The sequence below is a fragment of the Rhipicephalus sanguineus genome, unplaced genomic scaffold, assembly GCF_013339695.2.
Source record: "Rhipicephalus sanguineus isolate Rsan-2018 unplaced genomic scaffold, BIME_Rsan_1.4 Seq1203, whole genome shotgun sequence".
In the NCBI taxonomy this organism is placed as follows: domain Eukaryota; kingdom Metazoa; phylum Arthropoda; class Arachnida; order Ixodida; family Ixodidae; genus Rhipicephalus; species Rhipicephalus sanguineus.
Window position 1 is genome coordinate 22,395 of NW_023614480.1, and position 22,446 is coordinate 44,840.

The 22,446-nt window shown below is 49.0% G+C and overlaps 1 protein-coding gene across 1 annotated transcript in view; it reads left to right on the forward strand.

Annotated features, from left to right (window-relative positions):
* The first annotated feature begins 5,273 nt into the window (after positions 1-5,273).
* LOC119376436 (conserved oligomeric Golgi complex subunit 6) overlaps positions 5,274-22,446 on the forward strand; it is a 45,103-nt gene continuing 27,930 nt past the window's right edge. The window contains exon 1 of the mRNA XM_037646260.2: positions 5,274-5,382. Coding sequence (XP_037502188.2) covers positions 5,274-5,382 — 109 coding nt within the window. The remainder of the gene's footprint in view (positions 5,383-22,446) is intronic.

Genomic DNA, 22,446 nt, shown 5'->3' on the forward strand with positions numbered 1-22,446 from the left:
TGCAACAAAACATCATGGTCGTCAGTACTCCCAGCAGAGAGAACGTGACCCGTTACATCAAGGTCGAATGCATCGCCGTTGGCTGTCAGCAGCACGAAGTCAATGCGTACGAAGCGGCGCCCCACTCCACGTGCAAGGGCGTCGTCCGTAACATAGCACCAAGTGACGGCCCGGAGGAGCTCGACTGCAAGATCTTCACCTCGAAGAACCCGCTGGCCCTGGGAGCCAAACGAATCAAGAACACGGGTACCGTGGTTGTGGTCTTCGACGGCTATAAGGTGCCGAACTACGTCTCGTGCGGCGGTACGCTCGTCAGGTGTACCTTGTATCGAAAGCATGTGGAGGTGTGATACGCATGTGGCCGCCTTGGGCATCGAACAGACGTCTGCCCTTATCCAGACGAAGCCGTGTGCAGGGGATGCGGCATGGCCAACCTGGACGAACAACACAAGTGCGACCCCAAGTGCAGACTGTGAGCCGGTCGGCACCTCACCGCCGCCAAGGAGTGCAAGAGGTACCAGACAACGCACCTCGTCAGACGCAGACGCGGATAGCAATCCCGTGGCAACAGAAGGAAATCTCCGGCCTTCGCCAAAGACGACCGACAATTCCCGACTCACGCCGGTCGCTCCGCGTCCTGCGGAAGCTCCAGATCCAGAAGTCCCTCTCCGCCGGCTACCTCCGGGCCTTCCGAACGCCGTTCTAGGTGCAGAAGGATATCCAAGTCCAGGGGCAAATCCGGATTCAGGGGAAAGTCCAGGAGCCGTTCCCGGAGCCGCTCCGTCTACAGGACCCGATCCGGTTCCAGCTTCGGTCAGCAGAGAAAGAGGAAGTCTAACCTAACCTGGGCCGAGAAGCTTCGTGGCGGCTCCGAAGCGCGACCTTCTCGGGGCCCAGGCGACCCGCTCCCAGAGCAAGCTAAGGACGGCGAGGTAATGCGCCTTCATACGGAAAACGCGGAATTAAAGGAAATTATCAAAAAGATGGCTAGCGAAAGGACAGAGATCAAGAAATTGGTTATCAGTCAGAGTGCTTCGGGGAAAGCGTCGGCGACCAACACCACAGAAGTACCATTTCCGGCTAGCGACACGGCCGGGGCCCCCAAGCACCGGGCACTTTCCAGTAAGGAACAATCAGGCTCGCAAATTAATGAGATAAAGGGCATGTTGGCCACCCTCACTACAAGTGTGCAGCAGTTACAGCAACGTTTAGCACAAGTGCAAGTCGCCCTAGGGGACCCTTAGCGAGGCCTAAGTACGCTGGCCGATCGCATGGACGCCCTCGATCGTCTTGTAATCCCAAGTAATACGTCGGCAACTCCAATGCAGGTCGTTGTTCCGGACGCGTCGGGGAATAGAATCAGGGCTACGAGCACATCAGCGCATCAGAGTGGGGGGCACTTTTTACGTGCGGCTTCGCTTACAGTGGGCAGTACAGAATCAGTCAGAAAATTTAACAGTTTTTTCTCCCGAACAATAAAAACACAAATTCCCAGTAGGCCCTTGTACTTTAGGTCAAGAAAATCGGCTTCAGCCTTCTTTCTCAAAGAGGACTTGCTCTATCATTTCAGTCTAAAGTGTAACAATGGGTATCGATTATTTCTATTACTGCTTGCGCCATACATTTGAATACACCCATGGGGTACTCCATTATTTCTAGTGGAGAAATTCAAAACTTGAAAACAGCAATAGTTATACCTTTACACAAAAACGGTGCGCGTGATAAAATTGAAAACTATCGTCCATTCAATTCTGCCTTCTATACCGCAATACTAGAAAAGCATTAGAACGATCAGTTTCTCGAGCCACAACATTTATCACCCTGTAATGGTTTTCAGGGGAACCTCGGACGCTAGGAAGACTTCTCTGAATAGCAGCGTTAGAACAACAAGGTTGCCTGTGCGCTACTTCTTGACTGCACAAGGCTTTCGACAGTCATCAAGTAGGTAAACAAACCACAGGTAATAGCATTACAGGAAACCCTCGTTTCTGCCGCATCCCTTTCTGGTTATCGGGCTGCCCTCCGAGCAGCCCGGCGGTCGGGAGTATGCACGTTAGTGGATAAAAAGCATACGCACTTGTCTCACGATCTGAAGCTGGTGAGTTGCACGGTTGAATATGTCATGTTGGAACTTCTGCTGAACACGCGACAAGGCAACCAGCTAAGAAACAGCGTGTTTATACTCAATGTTTACAGTAATCCCACGGACTCCCGACAGCAGTTCAAGACGATACTGAATAAGTCCGTCGACCTGACCGGCATCCATCCCCTTCTCGCCGTCGGGGACTTCAATGCCCCGTACGGATTATGGGGCTACGTCTACGACACGAGCAAGGGCCGGGGTCTGTGGCAGAACGCCAACGAAATGGGCCTCACGCTCATCACGGGCAAGGCGTTCCCGACCCGTATCGGCAACTCAGTGACCAGGGACATCACCCCCGATCTGGCATTCGTGAAGAACGTTGACGCAGCCGAGTGGAGTAACACCGCAATGGATTTTGGCAGCGACCATTACGTGCTCGAGACTCGCTTCGACGTCGCCCGATGTAAAACAAGAGAGCGTACCGTCACAGATTGGGATCACTTTCGCAAGCTCCGCGGCAACGAAAGGGCACCCGCTCCCAGAGACCTGGAAGATGGTGCGAGGGAATCAAGAGTGACGCGGAGAGGTCCACTAAGAAGATCGTCACCGAACTGCAGGTAGAGATGATGGATAGCAGTCTAGCCCATCTGGCTGAGTCCAAGCAGGCGCTGCTCCTCCGATGCAAGGGAGAAAGGTTCAACCGAAGACTGCGGAAAAAGATCTCAGAGCTCAACAAGGCCATCGAAGATCACTGTCGGACCCTGTGCAAGCAGCAATTGGACGAGGTGTGCGACTCGATCGACGGCCAGACGCGCAACGGCAAAGCCAGGCGCTTGCTCAAACATCTCCTCGACGAGGGTTGCAAGAGATCCAATAGAAGACACACGCTTGCCAGAGCCCTGCACGAAGCTACCAGATCCTGTTCCAGGGAAAAGTTGGTTGCCAAGCTCTTGGAGAAGTATCTGCCCGTAAAGCACGGCGATGAGGAGGTACAGTTTCCCGAGCACCTTGGCCCGGCCCGTCCGGAGCTGGACGAAGACTTCACCGTGGCGGAAGTCAGGCAAGCCATTTTTGCACTCAACAGCAAGTCGGCGCCGCGTCCCGACGGCATCACCAATAAGATGCTGCGGAATCTCGATGACCGTTCGATTGAATACGTCAACGAGAAGATCAACGAGAGGTGGAGAAACGGCAGTGTCCCAGAAAAATCGAAGACCACCAACACCGTCCTGATCCACAAACAAGGCAAGGCTCCGAATGTTGATAACCTCCGTCCCATCTATCTGACGTCTTGCGTCGGGATAGGGGCGGAGCACGTCGTTCTCAACAGAATAAGCAGATATCTCGAAGACAACAGCGTCTATAGCCGCAACATGATTGGCTTCCGAGCCGGCCTGCCGACGCAGGACGCCATGAAGATGATCAAACATCAAATCATCGACCTCAATACCAGGGACACCAGGGCCTTGCTCAGACTCGACCTCGAGAAGGCGTTTGACAACGCTCTCCATGCATACATCCTGGCTTCTGTCGCGGACCTCGAACTGGGCCCCAGACTGTATACCTACGTTCGGTCGTTCCTGACCGGAAGGAAAGCGAAGCTGCGATTTGGTGACTTCGCCTCCGACGAAGTGCTCCTGGGCCTACGGGGTACGCCGCAAGACTCTGTTATTTCGCCCACTCTCTTCAACATCTGCATGGTCGGACTCTTGAGGAAGCTGGCCCAAGTCGAAGGTATCATCACATCACGATCTGCTCCACCGGCGGTAGTGAGGGCGAAGTAGGAAGTGCCCTGCAAGATGCCGTAGACGTCTCGGAAGACTACCTGCTACCCACCGGACTCAGGTGCTCCCCGACCAAATCCAAAGCTCCTGCTTTACAGAAAAGAAAAATGGGGCAGACCCAAGAGCTGGAAGCCGGTCTCTGAAAGTGACATTCACCTATTCACTCGGAGCGGCGACCCGATACCCAAGGTCGACATCATCAGAGTTTTGGGTATGTTCATCAAATCGCGTGGTGGCAACGGCACTGCGTTGCACAAGATCATCTCAAAAACCGCTAACGCTTTTCGCCTCGTTCGAAGGGTCACGAACAGACGTCGAGGCATAAAGGAGGACAACCTGCTTCGGCTCATCAACGCCTTTGAGCTGTGTCACTTCACCTACACGGTGGCCATGCACAACTGGCTCAGAGCAGAGCGGGACAATCTGAATGCCCTCATTAGAAAAATCGTCAAGCGAGCACTCGGGCTGCCTGTCCGAACGCACACCGAGGACCTCCTCCAGCTAGGCATACATAACATCATGGAGGAAATTGCCGAGGCTCAGGAACGGGCCCAGCTAACTCGGCTCTCCACCACGCCGGCCGGTAGGCGGATTCTAGAGGAGAGTGGACTCACCCCTACCAAGAACTTGGGTAGCAACACCCAAATCCCCAGAGAAATAAGGGAGAAGCTCGTCGTCACTCCGCTGCCCCGCAAGGTCCATCCTGTGCACAACGCAGGTCGTCGCAAGGCAAGAGCGTCAAAGATACTAAAGCAAATCACCAATGATAAGATTGAAGCAAGCTTCGTGGACGCCGCCGCGTACCGAGACAGCAAGGCTTTTGCGCTTGCCGTCGTGGACGCGCTGGGCGATGTCATCAACTCTGCCTCGATTCGGACGACAGACCCCGAAGTGGCCGAGCAAGTGGCCATTGCACTCGTCATGCAAGACGGTCGGAGAGACAACGTTTATAGCGATTCGAAAGCGGCTGTCAGGGCATTCCAGAAAGGCCGGGTAGCCCGGCAGGTAATTGAAATCTTGAAAGGCTCCAAAAACAGTGACAGCTCCACACACTCCATCTGTTGGTTCTCTGCACACGTCGGGCCGTACGAAAGGGTTCCTCTGAACCTCAACGAGTCTGCCCACGAGGCTGCGCCTTTACCGACCGCGCTGCGCTAGGACCAGGCGACTTTTCCCCCGGACACTGGGACGCTCCTAGCGCGCACAAGGAAATTACTAAATTCTTTTACTTAGAGAGAACGGTCTTCCCGCCGCCTCATTCCAAGCTAAGCAGGCCGCAGGCGGTCAGGCTCACACTCCTGCAAACTAACCCCTACCCAAATCCGGCGTCTCTAAATAGCATATATTCGGGAACTTACCCGAATAGTTCTTGCGAGGCCTGTCACTAGGCTGCTACTTTATCTCACATGCTCTGGGAGTGCGAGTCGCTGAGCCCGAAGTTCACCAAGGAAGAGTGGGACGCGCTCCTACGAAGTCCCGTCTATGAGGACCAGATCCTGGCCGCCCAGCGCGCCCGTGATCGGGCCGGCAGGCTACATCTGTCGGTCCCGTCGTGGGATTAGCCGGGTCCGCGATTATTCGCGTTTTTCTGGTCCAAATAAACGTTTATTCACTCACTCACTCACCACGTGTGCTGGCGCGCGCTCGCGCGTTCGGGCCTGTGTAAGCGGCTGGGTAAGACGCTGTGGCCCCTCCCGCTTACACTCTCTCAGCAATCACGTGATGGCGTTGGGGGACGAGATTCTGCAGACGTGCGATGAACCCGCGTGGTATGCTCCAACAAGAGTTCGGGACGAGTAACAGCAATAGCAACTACAGTGAATTCATGGTGTGTTCCACATGCAAGGACGCGTTAACATCGGGCAAGGTGCCCGTGATGAACGGAACTTTAAGTCGACCCATACGCTCCTTCGCATCCCCACATGGTTACCTTTAGTGGGAGATGGTGAATTTTTTTTGTTCCTTTCTTCTTGCTTAGCTATGGATTACAGCTAGAGGGGGACCACTCGCGGATTGATAATCGCTATCGGTGGCTAATCATGGAGGAATAAAAAATCTGAAGAGGGGCCCTGACGTCATTCTCTATGAAGCCTCGATGAAGCCGGAAGTCGGCCATATTGACTGCGCAGATTCTCCACTCTTGTTTACATGCGAACAGCGCAGTAGAAGGAACGTCTCTCTTTCCGGCTCGAAAACCACGTGCATGCCCGACGCGTGTGCCGTGACGATCCGAAACCAACGGAACGGAAATCAACACGCTGGGCCACCGCGATGCCGTTGGGGAAATTTTCCTCTTGAGCTGAAAGAAGTTGATATGCGCATTTGTAATTAAACTGTAAGATCTTGCTTTTTTAGCTTATATCAAAATAAAGATGCCATATCGGACCAGCCAAGGTACTGTTGCGACGACTAAGCGCCTCCAGTTTGCATAGCTTTTTTTGAACGCATTAGTTTCATGCTGCTCCTTTGTTTCCATCTGTTTGGGCTTTCAGCTAGCCTGCGAGCTAGAAGCGATAATACGATAAAATCCGTGCAATCTTACAATAATAAAGAAATGACCGGCAGAACCCGCGCTTCACATACGTGTAGTACATTCCGAGATATAGATCCATGGCTAAACCATCGGCAGGTTCCAAACTCAAATACGTAGTTCGGTCGTGGCTTGATGAATCGTTCTTAGATATTGAACCAGTTTTGGCCGGCCAGGCGCCAGGGAAATGTGGCGAAGAACACGAAATTATATATATGATGCCCCCATTTCATCTTCCGGGGCTTAAATGTTTCGTCCGCTGTGACAAGCACGAACACTGCACAACCGTCACTGACCTGCACGGAGTTCAACGTGCACAGTTGTTACGTTCTGTCATAGCGCTCGAGCATGATTTCACTGAACACGTCAAATCTTTCATATGCTTCGTCCGCTGTGCGGTACGTGGATAAGCGCTCGTTCTACGCACTGTGCACCCCGTGGCTACATACAGGTTCCATAAACGTTGTTGCATATAACAACCACCGGGAGAACGCTGCTGAGCTAACAAAGCGGCAAAAGAATGGCTACTGTTCGGCACGGTTGGGTACGAGACCTACGGAAGCGCACATGCCATCGCCGCTACAAAACACGGCGCGCCAAGTAACCTTCGCAACGCCGCCATTGTTCCTAATCCAATTGGCGGATAAAACGTCACTTCTTCCACACTTCTCTCCCAGCGCTCTGGCTTTGCTCGCCCTCTCCTTACTTCTTTCCTTCTTTCATGTGGCTAATACACCTGTCCTTAGAGTCGCGCGCGCCATCATGCACCGACGCAGTGCAGCACGCGGAAAAAAGAGCTCCGAAATCAGTCCTCTACTTCTGCCGCGCATTCAGGCTTGGCGTAAGGCACGTGGTTCGTAACCTCATACGCCATTTCCGGACATCATTATGCGATGTTCACTGATAGGTACATCGTGTTGATAGTCGAGGGCTACGGTGTAAACCATGTTCTATCAGTCAAGGAATGTCTAGCGGCGCTGCTGAATCTAGTAGCAACAATCTTAGTAATAAATTCGCTGAGAGCGCACGCCTTTCTTTGTGCGGCGCGAGATTGTTCTGCGCCGCACAATTCTGCGGCGCAGAGCGTTCTCGTAAACTGATTGGAGAATTCTTTATACTGGAGAAGATTCACGCACGCATGGTCCTCCTAAGCATACACAGCTCTGTGCAGCGCCATTTTTCAAAAGCGCACGACTTGTCTAAATTTGCATTGTCAGACATCGACTATATGTTCCGCTTTGTAACGAAGAAAAAGAAACGAGATACGTTTTTAACATCAAAGTGTTTTATGCCGGGTCCATCAAGACTTTCATGACGTACTTCCGTCACGGAAATACGTAAGCAAAATGAACGCCATTAGATTGCAAAGACAAACTACAAGAAAAAGTTCCGTTAACAGGAGTCGAACCCATCACCTCTTAGTCGGTGACGATGGCCGGCGGGCGTTCAGCCCACTGAGCTACCGCCAAAGACATAACGGAGGCTACATGAACGCGCCTTTTATATTCCATACTTTCTGTCTCGCAGTGCTTTTGGATGGATGGGTAGGTGCTACGAGCGTGCCCTTTATTGGGGTGTGGTGACATGTGTGCCACCAGGCTAGAGAAAAAAAAAAGAATCGCACCGTTGCTACGACCGTCCCATTCGGCGCGTTTCCAATAGAAGTGTAATTTCGTCAACGCTTTAACACACCGCGAGATGGTGGCTTTACCCAAGCCTAGCTCATTACATCCATCCATATAAAATATTAGCTCTCCTACGTTCGCGTTCCCCGCTCGCCCTGTGAGAATAGACCTTTTTCAAGCACACTAGCACCACTAACGGGCGCGCAAGTGCTCATGGGAAATGCGTGTACGCCGCAGCAGCCGCCGCGACGAGCGCGCGGGCCTAGTGCTGTATAGGGTCACTAGAAAAAAAATTGGCCGCGTATCTGCGTGCTTCGCTGCAAATGTCGTGTAAAGACGATAGAAGAGGCGCTGTGTGAGATATGGACGCCATCTGGCAATACGTCGGGAAACATGAGTGCTGTGTTGCGTGCTGGTAGTCCCGGCGCAGCAGCAGCCGAAGACCGGCGGTGACCAACGCGACCGGCGGGAACGCCAGCCAGCCCGAAAACGCGGTTTGGCGCGAAGCGCTGAAGCAGAGAAACGTCCGCACTCAACGAGTACTCTCCACACACTCTTTTATTTACACGTCGCCTGGGTAAAACAGGAACGCCAGAGCGGCGCCCACAACCGGCAGCCTGAAGGCCGCCCACAACGCTGCTTTTTCATTTTTTGAATATTTTTTTCACCTTCTTGGCCTTCTCAAAACTAAAGTTTTTCAACACCAACCCATGGCATTCGTACAGTGCAATACAGAACCGAAACCGAAACACCACAATGAGCTCGTGCGAAGGGCACGGAGGAAGGCAAATTTCAGCGCAGTCGCATTTTCAGCTTTGTTGAAACAGCGCTCACTAGACGACGACGAAGTAAAAGAAGGCACAGGACAGGCGCTGCCTGTCCTGTGCCTTCTTTTACTTCGTCGTCGTCTAGTGAGCGCTGTTTCAACGAAGATGAACGCATACCTACTCGCTCAAGCTTCCATTCTTATGCATTTTCAGCGCAGCTTAAGAAACTAGGGTCCTTAAAATTACGTATGTATGCATTTTCTATTAAAGGAACACGCCACCTAATACTTACCTAGTGATGTTGCACCTCAGATATGCATGATATTTACTTTTGATCGACAACGTTCACAAGTATGAACAGCCGTACCAGTTCAAGACGGCTGGCCCTTGGGCAAGTGGTTCAACTTTGGCCGAGTGGCTGAATCGAGGGACGTGCCGACAAACAGAAAGACAGACAGAAAGACAGACCAAAATTTCTGCGTTTAAGTTCCCCAAGAAAGACTATCGTCTTTAAAAAATCACAGCATATCCACGGAGTGAATGATGATGAGTGGGCGAAGCTGCGGAGGTTCATCGGTAAACCGTGAATCTTCCGTGAATTCTGCCCAGTACATCATCACCGACGTGAGATCGGGCGCGTTTATACTAAAGGTTCGATGAGCTATGACGACTTGAAGCGCACTTTAATTTTACATGTACGCTGTGAATTTTAATTGTTTAGAAAACCATTGCTTAGAAAACATCTGGCGTCTTTCGTTAAGCAGCTGGCGTCTTTTCGTTTTGCTTTAGAAACATCTGGCGTTCTTTCGTTTTGCTTTTACAAAACATCTGGCGTCTTTTGTTGGTTTATTTCATCAATCAACGGCGTTTTGAACAAAATTTTTATTGTTTAATCACGCACAGGAGAAATCTCACCAGGCACTACCTTGGAGGTAAAGAATGGCTGCTAATGGGAATGAGAGACAGAAGAAGTCGGCTTTTAGCTAACGCTGCGAATTTTTCATTGTTCAACAACGCACAGGAAAAATCTCCCACCGGCACCACCTTGCAGCTCAAAGCGTAAGACTGGTTACATACTACGCTACGAGGGGCGAACAGGTGCCGCTATAAGGAGCTTCGCCCCTAAAACTTCAGAGTATCGCATCTGTTTACCGCGCGCCACCGCGTACGCGATTGGCTTATTCGCATCACGTGACCTCTCGCCGCCATATCTCTTCCAAGCGCTTTGGGTGCAGGCGCGTTGAATGCAGAGCGCGGCCGGATATTTAGCAGTACCACGGTCCCTAGAAGTACTTCGTCGCTTTTTTAAACGCGTCATGCAGATGCCATAGAGTAGCTCACCAATAACCGAACGTTGCTGGTGAGCTACTCCGCGAATTTTGTACATTTTTGCATTCCGTGTGACAAACATTAACGTCAAAGAGCGTCGCTGTACGTGGCTGCATAGTTGGCCACGGAATGAATTCGCCCCCCTTGAAGAACACTCCTTTCTGTAGTGAACTACACAAACTTTGGTGGAAAAGCTCTCATGCAACAGGATACTTCGCCATTTCTGTTCGCTATGTTCAGCGATATTGAAAACTACGTACTGCATACCTTTCTATTTGCTCAGCTGTTTATATCTCGATCTGTTTAATAGATTGTGCATGCATTTCGAGTTATAAGCATGTCGCGCACGAGAGCGAAATCGAAGACTTATTAAAATTAAAACTGTTTACTGTATACCTTGAACGCAATTGTCGCATGATCATTTGCCACAGCGCAAAACTGAAGCGTGGAACTCTGTTGATAAACTTGGTACAAGGCAATGTTATTAAGCGTATTTTATTTTTTTTTAAATGTTGCTAATGCTGCATTGCGCCGAGCGTACCCTTATAATACTGTTTAGTGGGTGAGAAATGGTCACAGCAAAAAAAAAAAAGTCGGCTTATCCTCCCACGCATTGAGGGAATCGATTTCATGCGAGCCCCAGATCTATATACATACTGTGTTGCAGTAGCATGCGCGTTTAAAAGTTTCGGGATGTGCTATTTCTGGTCAAAATAACATAAAGCACTGCGCCGAATAAGTTTTACCAAGAGTGCATTACGAAAAGCAAAGTTGAAATTAAAAAGCAGTGCAGAAACCGAACCCCAGCTGTTTACACGCTCGCAACGCAAAAAAAAACTTTGTCGGAACACAGTAAAATATTTGCAAATGCACTGCAACGTTGGGAATATTAAGGAGACAAACATAGGAACTGAAACAACTGAGTAGTGACGTCAATCATTTTCGATGGCCTATTTTCTACCTATCTGTTAGGAAATGACAACGTATTCGCAAAATAAGATGCACCTTACCTACCGCACGCCGATTCGCCCATGCGTTCGGCTGCTGGCGTTCCGAACCGAGACAAATACCTCACGCACAACTTCCCCTTACCGTGCACACACCACTTCTATTACAGATAACACCCAGCTGAACAGCAAGCATGGTGCGCAAGTAAGGTATGCGTCAGCGATCAGTCGAAGGACGCAATGCTGAATGTTCGCGATGCTCGATAATGTTCTCGAATGCGCTATATGAAGTGAACCTGAACACCGACTGCAAAGCTAGCGCAAACAGTCAAGATTCACCAAGTGTCGAAGTAAATGGCATCTCGCACGGTCATTACGCTAATGCAACTATACAGCTCAGGACTTTGCGAACACACCCGGCCGTGAAACGAAAAGTGACCGATGAAGCCACGATGAAGCCACGAAGTTCGCGAGCACATCGCAACATTCGCCGCACGTTTCATTAGCTACACCGCTTACCGCGCAGTCGATTCATGACTGTCGATGACTCGAAATCACTTATGATATCCTTTTAAAGAAACACACACACACACATATTGAAGTTACGCCGAGCGTAACACGCCATCGAGGCGAAAAGATCGGTCACTTCTCAGCACACGCTACCAACGCGCCGGACGGTTCGGAAGGGAAATGGCCGCCGCCGCCCAATGTTGCCCGCGTGCAGCCTACCTTTGTGGTACTCTGAAATTTTCCAGTGACTCTAGCGCTGTAGCTTTCCGCTTGCGCCGTGCCAGGACTTCTTAGACACAGTGAATTTAGCGAGGTTCAACATGTTACTGCGTAATTCAATCATGAACTTCTCGAACTGCGACGGCCTCTAGATGATTTCCATCTGTCCCACTGCTGGACCTGTTGAGTGGATCAGAAACGTCACCTTTTATTTATTTATGTTTTGGCGCCAGTGCGCCTTACGGCATAAATGAAAAAAGAAATTCAACTCGGTTGCCTACGATGTGCAGGAGCGGTCTATGATTCGCGGATCCATTTGGAATCAACGTCCATCGACACTGCCGACGAGTACAATGTGAGGTTCTGATATATAAAGGGGCAATAACACGGTCGCCCTAAGATTTGTGCTTTTCAGCAAAAATTCGGAGTAGAGGGTCTATTATGCCTATATAGATTTCAAGAATGGGCCGTAAAAGAATATTTCAGTGCAAAACAAGCCCTAGAAGTGAACTGCTCTAAACTCCGGCAACCGCCAGCGACCGCCATTTTGCCATGGCACGTGTGATGTCAGATGCAGCACGGAACGGAGCCGTCGTCTTCTACCAAAGTTTCAGCCGCTGCCAATCGTTTAATTTCAAGGGGTCATGAATCAGTTTTCCAAGTAATGATCTAATGACGGAGTTTACTGCCTCCCGAATCGATTGCCGCAAAAATTTCTCGAATCCGTCAAGAATGAGCGGAGTTACGGGGTTTGGGCACACGCTCTCAGCGCTTTCTCTCTTTTTTCATGCCGACGAGCGCACTGGAAGCTACACGGGGAGGGATGGCACGGGGGAATGAATTTACGTCAGCGCGCGTCATGAAACGCGATCGCTCTCCCGCTGTGATTCGCGTGCGCGAGCGTGGCTACCGTGTAATGAGGAGTGCGGCACCGGCAAGTGGCGGCACCCCTTGGCAAGAAGCGCATCTGATCCGAACGTCGCTCTCGATTTACGACGGCTATCGGCAAATGAGGATGCTATGTATCTTGCGACGCGGCGATGCAGATCGCGACGTCAATCGGCAGACGCCCCGCCCACCGACGAGAGTGAGAACCGGCCTCTGTTTGAAAAGTGGGTGCCTGAGAAAACAGCAACTTCGCAAACAGCTTGTAGCCTTTACGCGGCGCGCACGACTGCAATATTTGGCTGAGCAGTTCATAGCCGTGTCAGCTTTCCGCAGGATGTGTTTTTTCAACAAGCCCAAGGGGTGCTTCATGACCCCTTTCAGTGCCAAGCTGAAGAAAGCTAAAACATCTCGATGTCACGTGCAGCTGATCACGGAACAATATCGTTCGCTGCAATGCAGACGCTTGCACAGCTAGCTGCTTGTCATGTCACGGCTCGCGAGTGCACCAGTGTTGCCTGACTCATGGGCCGCTCGCGTGTTTATCAAAATATTCGATTATAAATTAAGTGCTCGACTAAATGCGCTAAAATTTCGCCAGCCTATTTGTGAATGCACAAGGGTTAATCCACATAACACAGATTATGGTCGAAAATTGGGTGTAATGGCTCCTTTAAAGAGTACACTATAAAGTGTAGTCGGCATTTGGGGAAATGAGATACATTCATTGCGTCGCTCGCACAATATATGTAACAAACGATAAGTGCCTACTAACCTTAGTTGGTGCTCTTACTACAGGTTGGAATAACACTTAGAGCGAAAAAAGAAAGGAGCAGTACAAGGAAGGCAATGCACAAACCAGCGCTCACAAACAACTGAAAATTTATTGCACGCGTGAAAAAAAGCATATATACAAAAATTGGAGTGCGTCGCGCATGTGATATAGAGGGACAAAAATTTTAACAACCAAGGCACGTGCTTAAAGTCGAATAATGAAGCTGAATTCCTTGTCTTGTAACGACTTAGGAGGTTGACACAAAGTGTGGCGTTATTTGTGACATGATATGCCTCCGAAATTTCTCGCGTTATCCCATTAGGTTGATGACACAGAATTACTGTGCTTTCGAAGATGGGATTACATTTTCCTGGCTGACATAGCGATGCGAGACGAGACGGCTCCATTCAATGAATTTCGATGCTCGCTGGCACGTATTAATACATCGACCAGTCTGGCCGATGTACATGTGGACACAAGAAAGAGAAATCTGCGGTTAACTCCTACACAATCTACAAAACAAGTGGCATGCTTCTGACCGCATTTTTCTTTGCCCACCGCAGACCCCTGCGACCTTAATGCGACTAAGTTTATTTGGGGCGGCTAACACAACCTTCACCCCCACATCGCTCCCCTACATCCTTCAGGCCATGCGACTTCTTATACATATGTGGAATAACTGCAGTATTTCTAGTTTCTTCATTATTTACGGATGGAGGACGTCCGTGTTAATCTTTCTTTGCCGTGCGAACAGATTTTCGCAAACCGATACAGCGATACGCAGGATATCCCGCCTTTTTTGATCACTTTGCAGCTGGAAACAACTGCTCATCTTATGTGCGCAAGTTTTTTTTCTTTCCAATGCTGAGCGTAATCATGACATCACAATTGCTCGTTTAACAATCTCCGAATGCGCCGACGCGAAATTAAACACCGATTTCGCGGAACGCGGGCTATAGTGCACACAGACATGCTCCGCAGTGAAACATAAAGCATGTATCAATAAACTGCAAATTATCAGAGCAAGGCATCTCGCAAGTGAATTCCAGTCCTACCCCTTTTTCTTTAAACACGTTTAGAATGTGCTGACTTCTTCATGGCGTGACTTGTCAATTAAAATCAAATAATCATCTGTATACCTGAACACTGTAACCTCTCTACAGTTTGGTTAAACCCAAGGTCACGAGCCGCTATGGCATTAAATCCATAGCGGCTTGAGAAACAAGTAATCATTGAATAAATACGAATTCGGTGTTCGAGCTGACATTGCTCACGATAGCACGTTTTGACTGCATGCATCGGCACGTGATAACTCGCATGCCGCTTAACTGCTACATCCGGTATACACCCGCTCGGTAATACCTACACTGACTGCATCATTCCTTTCGCATTTCATGCGTAGAGGTACATGCAGGTGCATTCAGACATGTGTAGTATTTAGGATTTAATAATAGTCAACCAGCGGCGACGCGTTTCTTCCGTTTGGTGCTCCCACGGCGCCAACGAGCAGCGAGCGACGGAACAGCCGGTGGCCTCGCCGTACACACTTTTCCCATAGTGCTTCGCGCACTCGCGGGGGTTCTTGGATCGCTTGAAAAACGTCTATTGGCGGCCAGGCTAGAGGGAAGGACAAGACGCGCGTAACGTTTCACGACGCTTTGAAGGAGTGTATATTGAGTATCAGTGTTTATTATGTGCTTGTTGATGCCATATTTGCGCAGGATACAATATATGTGGTGTCCACGTATATGTGAAGAACTTCAGCTACTGGAAGAGTTAAATCATGATAATGGGCGTTAGTCGTCGGGACAGAGATGTGCCACTAGGCGTCAACGCGAGTGCGTCCACATCAAGCGGTGCGATATCTGCCAAACAACAGTAGACATTGTACAATCTCTCATATAGCAATGCACTATAAACAATCACCTACTTCTGTGACGACACGTTTCACTTTCGTGTTATACCGATTCCTGTGACAAAGGGATCAGCCATCTTTTTCCTTTGTACATTGCATCTCACTTTCCTTCGATGCATGGAATGCTTTAACGGTGGTTATACATTCCCGCAGCCCTTCTTGTCCGTGTTTATATGTCTTTGCGAGATATGTCGGCACACGGCTCCCATTTAGATGAAACACATTAACACAAGTAACATATATACCGTGCCTTTTGGCACAAAGTGCGGCGACAATTTATTGGTCTTTGTTTTCTCGGTTACGTGGTCTGAACGAGCAGCCACTGAATGCGGAGTTTAAATGTCGGTCGTCGGCGTGGTAGTTTTGCCAACGATTTCCGGGCACCTCCTTCCAAATTTGCATTATTTACTCGTCCCTGATATTAGGCACTACCACGTCTCGCACGGAACACTCGCGCGATACTGTGGAAGAAATTGAAGGGTGTACGCTCGCGCGTCACGTCCGCCTTTCGATTTTCATTCTCGCTTACGGCTATACTTAAACTTAACACCAAGTTCAAAGCATGCCTCATCGATCATTTCGTTTATTTCACCATATATCTCCCTATTATTATGGCGAAAGCCTTATATAATTCATGAGTAAAGAATGCTTCGAGATTTTGCGAGACCCGAAAATGCATCGCGAAACCTTGTCGACGGGGTTGGCATGGACTCCAGCGAGTCAAATAAATCTATGTAATAAAATAAAAGTATTTGAAAAGTCATGCGATACCTTAATTAGTTTGTGTTCGCAGTCAGCGTGCCGAAAATGGCACGACAGTGAATGTAATATGACGCCATCAATGACGTCACAGATCACCAAAATTTGTGACTTCATGGCGACGATACTATGACGTTCAGCCGATGATGTGAATTGATGACGTCAGCGGACGAAATCTTAGCATGATGAAAAACAGGTCGATCACGGAAGCGATGGAAAAGCACAGTCACAGCGTAAGCAGGAAGAGTCGCCTTTCTAGAGCCCGTTCTAGACTTCGTTGGGGCAGCTATTACAAGTATACACATGCAAGGTGCCGCCTATGCCATAAACGATCGTATGTTTCATCAAGTAAGGAAACACTCAATATGCCATAATTTGTCATTCTGCGGAGGATCGTTGTACCCGCTTCACGTATGTAAGGCATTATGTGCACTTTGTTTGCGCTGTGGCTGATGACGATGAAGATTTATGGCTGAGCTATGTGCAATGGGTTGGAAGCATTCAACGACCGGACTCGTTGAGCAGTTCGCATTGTGTGACGCCTGGTTGCTATTTTACTCTTCTTCCACGGGATTGACTTATGTTAACCCGATTCCTTGCCCGATAGGACGCCTGTATAGGGTATTTTTGCCATAGCAGTTTGAAGCACCAGCGTGGCTCTGTGGTAGAATACTCGACTGCAGCTCAAAGGGGTCAGGGTTCAAATCCCATCCAATCCTAGAAATTCTTTTCTCAATTCATTTTTTCATATTCCGCGCGATAGCCGTTACGGACACCGGCGGCGGAGGACCCCTACGGTGCCAAAATCGGCTGTTGTTCTGATCTCATAACAGCTTTCGCTGTAGAACAATGCGGTGTGCTGAAAGCTTGTAATGCCTCAGATCCCGTTGGCAGTGTGAATCCACGTAAGTGTCGCACGCTGGAAGGGGGGGTGAGGATTAAGACGAAAAATACGAAGAAACGGAAGAAGATGGCTTTCCCCTTCCAGTCGCCTTTCGCCAATGCATATAAGACCGTGTGAATTTTTCGCATATATCACATGTCAGAAAGCGCCGTAACAGCATTCTTTCAAAGGCTCCCTGGACAAAGCTGTTGAGAAATTTTCCGCCGTCATTTGGTGAGGCCAGTGTTACTACCACGAAGCCAAGCGTGGTGCTACCAAACATCAAATGTCAGGCTAGCGAGCTTTGAAAACGAAGAAAGTACTGTGCGCCGAGGGCTGCCAAAATGAAAGCCGGTCTCCTAATTATTTCCGGTTTATCCGCCGCACTCGCTCCCTCTTCGCACTTTTATTGAAGAAGTGGCACGAAGTGTGTGCGTGCTTCATCGTGTCGCGTGCTTCATCGAGCCGCTTGGGCACCCCGGCATAAAATAAAAAAACAAATTTCAAGAGTGTATGCTAGCTTTTACAGCGAAAGCTGTTATGAGATCATTTCACCGGCCGTTTCTGGCGCCGTAGTTGTCCGCCGCCGCCGCCGCCGGTGTCTGTAATCAGTATCGCTCGAAATAAGAAAAGCAAAATAAGAAAAAAAATTCCAGGATGGAACGAGATTCGAACCTGGGCCCTCTGCGTGGGAGCCGAGTATTCAACCTCTGAGCCATGCCGGTGCTCGAAACTGCTTTGCAAAGAGGTCCTATACAGGCTTCATGTCGGGAAGGAACCACATTAGCATATGCAATATAGCGTGGTAGAAGAGTAAAATAAGCACCAAGCGTCGCACAACGCGAATTCTGTAACCAGGCGTTACACCATACGAATTGCGCAACGAGTAGGTTGTTGAAAGCTTCCAACCCATTACAAAGGGCTCTGTCATAATTCTTCGTCGTCATCAGGCACAGCATCAATAAAGTGCGCATAATGCCTTACATACGTTTAGCAGGTACCACAGCTCTGCGTAGAATGACGAAAAGTGGCATAGTGCCTGCTTCCCTACTTCTCAAAAAGTACAATGATTTATAGCGTAGTGGGTTCCTCGCAAGTACACTTGTATTGGTTGCCAAGGAAGCCCATAAGCGCATGATCCATTTCCTCGGGGTCTCAGTAAAATTACAATGATTTATAGCGTAGTGGGTTCCTCGCAAGTGCCCTTGTATTGGTTGCCAAGGAAGCCCATAAGCGCATGATCGATTTCCTCGGGCTGTCAGTAAAGTTCCTCGCCCCATTACAAAGGGCTGAGCCATAATTCTTCATCGTCATCAGTCGTCGCGTCAACAAAGTGCGCATAATGCCTTACAGACGTGTAGCTGGTGCCTCGCTTCTCCGCAGAATGACGAATAATGGCTTAGTAGGTGCTTCCCAACTTCCCAAAAATTGTGATTTATGGCGTAGTGGGTACCCTTCTAGTGTACTTGTATTGCAGCCCCAAGAGAGCTTACAACGGGATCTAGAAACGCCGCTCTTCCAGCTTTCGCTGCGACTGTGATGCGTTTTCAGCGCGGGCCTGGCGTTTTTTTCTCCGCCTTTCACAAGTCCCTCTTGTTTGTAAGCATGCTAATATTTCACACCGAGCACAAGGTATGGCGTAGAAAACCTTTGATTTCTTTCTCAATACGTTTCATAATTATTTTCGAGGTGTGATAACTCCGCATGTCCACGACTCGGTCGTTCCAAAGCTCCATAAATATGCCTGGAGAAACCAGTTGAACGACTTTCCAACGTCATTCTACGAGGCCACTGTTACTACCCACAAAGTCAGGCATGCTATAAACATGCCATGTCAGGCTGCGCAGTTTTCAAAGCGGGCAAAGTATCGTGAGCAGATAATTTCGAAATTGTAAACCATTCTCCTCGTTCTTGTCTGTTCATTCACCGCCCCCACTGCGTCTTCAGCTACTCTTTTTTATGGAGTTAGTGGGGAGAAATGTGTGCATACTTCAAGCTGGTACCACAACCTGGAACAAGGTCTCGCCACTCCGCCTCCTCTTCTTGACGGAATCCTGTCACTAGGACAAGCCTGTAGTGATCATGCCACACTGTTAGATATTCCAAACGCGCGAGCACACGCGCACAATCACGCGAGCCCACCGTAGGAACAGTGTTGGACGGAGGCGGCTCGCTCATCTACACGCATCCACCACAGGGCCTTTTGCGCCCGCCTGGGGATAGAGCGGCGCTGCAGTTTACGGAGGAAAGGTCCATTGCCACGCTCTTTGCAATGCCCGATTGGGGCGAAAAGTGCGTTGGAATATTTTACGTCATTCACATACCTCTTGAAAAATAGGCAGTTATTTTTTGGACAGCATCAATGCTCGATCATTTCGACAGCGAAAGAAAACACAAGAAAATGGACAAAAAACAGTGGCTGTATGCGGTGAAGTAAGCTTTACAGTAACAGACCGCAACCATATGAAGGCTCCAAAGAGCTGGAGGGGTAGGGGATGTTGTACTGCTGGAAATGAGGTGTTGGTAACATTTCTCTGCACATTTTGTGAAATGTTGCTCTGCACCATATGTTTCGGCCGTTTTATCGCAAATATCCGGCAATGCGATAGCAAGAAGCTGCCGTCATGAGTCAGTGCGACAATGTTTTCCCACTTTTGAAAACTCTGTCATGCATCAGCGGGACACTCTTTATTGGCTAAAGTACTGGCTCGAATTTGATGAAGTTTCTTTTTTAAACTATTTCTCTGTGGTTGATGCCATAACCGGTTTGTATGTCACCGTGTCAAACATATAGCGGGACTTACAAAGGACTAAACTTTTCAATGGTCAATGTCGGCCGTGGTCATTCCAAGTTCAAAGTTCGGGTGGGCCATGAAATTTCCCAGACATGCCGTGCTTGATAGTCATATCCTGCAATGTCACTGCCAAATTTTGCATTCCTTTGCGCTACGCACTCTACAACTATGCGACAGATGCATGCAACTGTCCTTATACATACAATGTACAGCGGCCCTTAGCTACTGAGCACGCAGCAGCTGAGCCTGCGTTTAAAATGAGATAACGACTTTTATGGCCATGTATTCTACTATAATAATAGACCTATCACCGCTTGTCCAATACTTCATCGATGAGCACACAGCAGCCGAGCCTGCGTTTAAAATGACATAACGACTTGTATGACCATGTATTCTACTATAATAATAGACCTGCCACCGCTTGTCCAATCCTTGATCGATTAAGCTGGGTGCCTGTTAATGAAAGCCCTGTACTTATTCCTTATTGGCTTCTACCGTCATAGTTTCTCAGTTCAATCATGCGGGTTTACCCTAAGTACACCGTTGATACTTGTCTAAAACGCGATACCGATAACAGACGAATAATCTGTCCGTCTAAACATTGACACTTTTAGCAGAGTGTCTTCTTAGGTTCCGAATAAAATAAATATTTCTCAATTTTTATCTTGGTACACTTGTGAATTTTCTGAAAAGGCGGAAATCAATCACGATTTCCGTTGCGGTTGGCTGATTCAGTACATTTACCAAGGGGAAATACGGGTCTGGCTTTACCCATGTATAAATTGAATGCTTCTGCTGGCCTTGGCAGTCTGTGTCCAGTGTGTCAATGATAAAGGAATTTCACTTATCTTATGCGACCTCGAGCAGTACAGCGCACATAGCCCATTGCAAAACACTTAAAAAGTTCGACGACGGACTTATGTCGGAAGAAAGAATTCTGCGCCATCGGTTGGACTTAAAGGAGCCCTGAAACACATTTCCAAGTAATCCTCGAATGGCTTCAGTAAAAGAGCTTATTGTCACAGGAATCGACTGGCGTAAAACTTTTTTTTTAGAATCCGCGAAGTACGAGCACAGTTATTTGTCGGCCGCCTCAGGCGCTTTCTCTCTCCTTTCTTACTAGCGAGCGCACTGAAAGCTACGTAGGGAGGGGGATCATAAGGGGAGCAAGAAGATGCGTCCTTTCGTCAGCGCGCGTCATGACCTTGAACACTTTGTTTTCTTCCTTTTTTCTTTTCTTCGAATGCCCGGCTAACTTTATGTGCGATCGCGGGCATGCGCACGGGCACTTGACGGCATTCCGCTGCGGCCACGGAGACCATACAGCGCAGGATGCTCGAATCAGCCAATGACCGTGGACTGTGGCTATATGGCGCGGTCATTCCGGTTTATGGCATCATTTTTTGAGACAAGGGAACGAATCCTAGCTGATTTTGAGAATTCATTGTATATTTCAGACTGCGTGCGGTGCTATAATTTTTGGCTCGTGTGTTTCCATGAGCCTCGACTACCAATCGCCGGCACTTTCTCACCATGATGAAAGACTGTTGTAGGGCTCCTTTAATGTCGTAGAAAAAGGCAGTGAAAGTGCCTGTGAAAGTCCAGAGGATTTTCTGAGCGACTGCGTTATAATTCCCTTTCTGTGATTGTTTTTTTCCGTGTGTTTATTTTGTGTGTGCATGTAGGTATTGTTTCCATCCCGCAATCTCTCTCTCTCGGCGCCCTCTTTCCACCCCCTATTTCCCCACTCCTGTGCAAGGTAGCAAACAGGATCCTGGTGAGCGGTTCAATGACCGGACTTCCTCTTCCTATCTCCCTCCATCTCTCTCTTCCTGTCTCTCTACAACATAAAATCTGAGTTATTGATTTTCGGTGTCTTAGGGCATGTGTTTCAGAATCTAAACGGCGGGCTTAGACGTTGAAGCCGAGAAGCGATTCAGTAGGAGAAATTCGAATTCTAGCAACAGCAACTGCGAACATCAAGACCAGCCCACTTTTTTTCTATTGCGAGATATCACTTCCCGAAATCTGCTAAGCAAAAAACGCCAGGCCTGCGCTGAAACCGCAGCACAGTCACAGCGAAAGCTGGAAGAGCGGCGTTTCTAGAGCCCGTTAAGCTCTCTTGGGGCTACAATACAAGTACACTAGAAAGGTGCCCACTACGCCACAAATCAAAATTTTTGTGAAGTTCGGAAGCACCCACTAAGCCATTATTCGTCATTCTATGGAGAAGCGAGGCACCAGCTACACGTCTGTAAGGCATTATGTGCACTTTGTTGACGTGACGACTGATGACGATGAAGAATTATGGCTCAGCCCTTTGTAATGGGTTGCAATCTTTAAACGGCCCACCAGTTATGTAATTTGCATTGGGTGACGCCCGGTCGCTATTCCCCTCTCCCGTCATGCTGTATACGTTGACGTGGGAGAGAGACGGGGGGGGGGGGGCGAAGAACTTTATTGAGACCCCGAGGTAATGGATCATGTGCTTATGGGCTTCCTTGGCAACCAATACAAGTGCACTTGCGAGGAACCCACTACGCTATAAATCATTGTAATCTTACTGACACCCCGAGGAAGTGGATCATGCGCTTATGGGCTTCCTTGGCAACCAATGCAAGTGCACTTGCGAGGAACCCA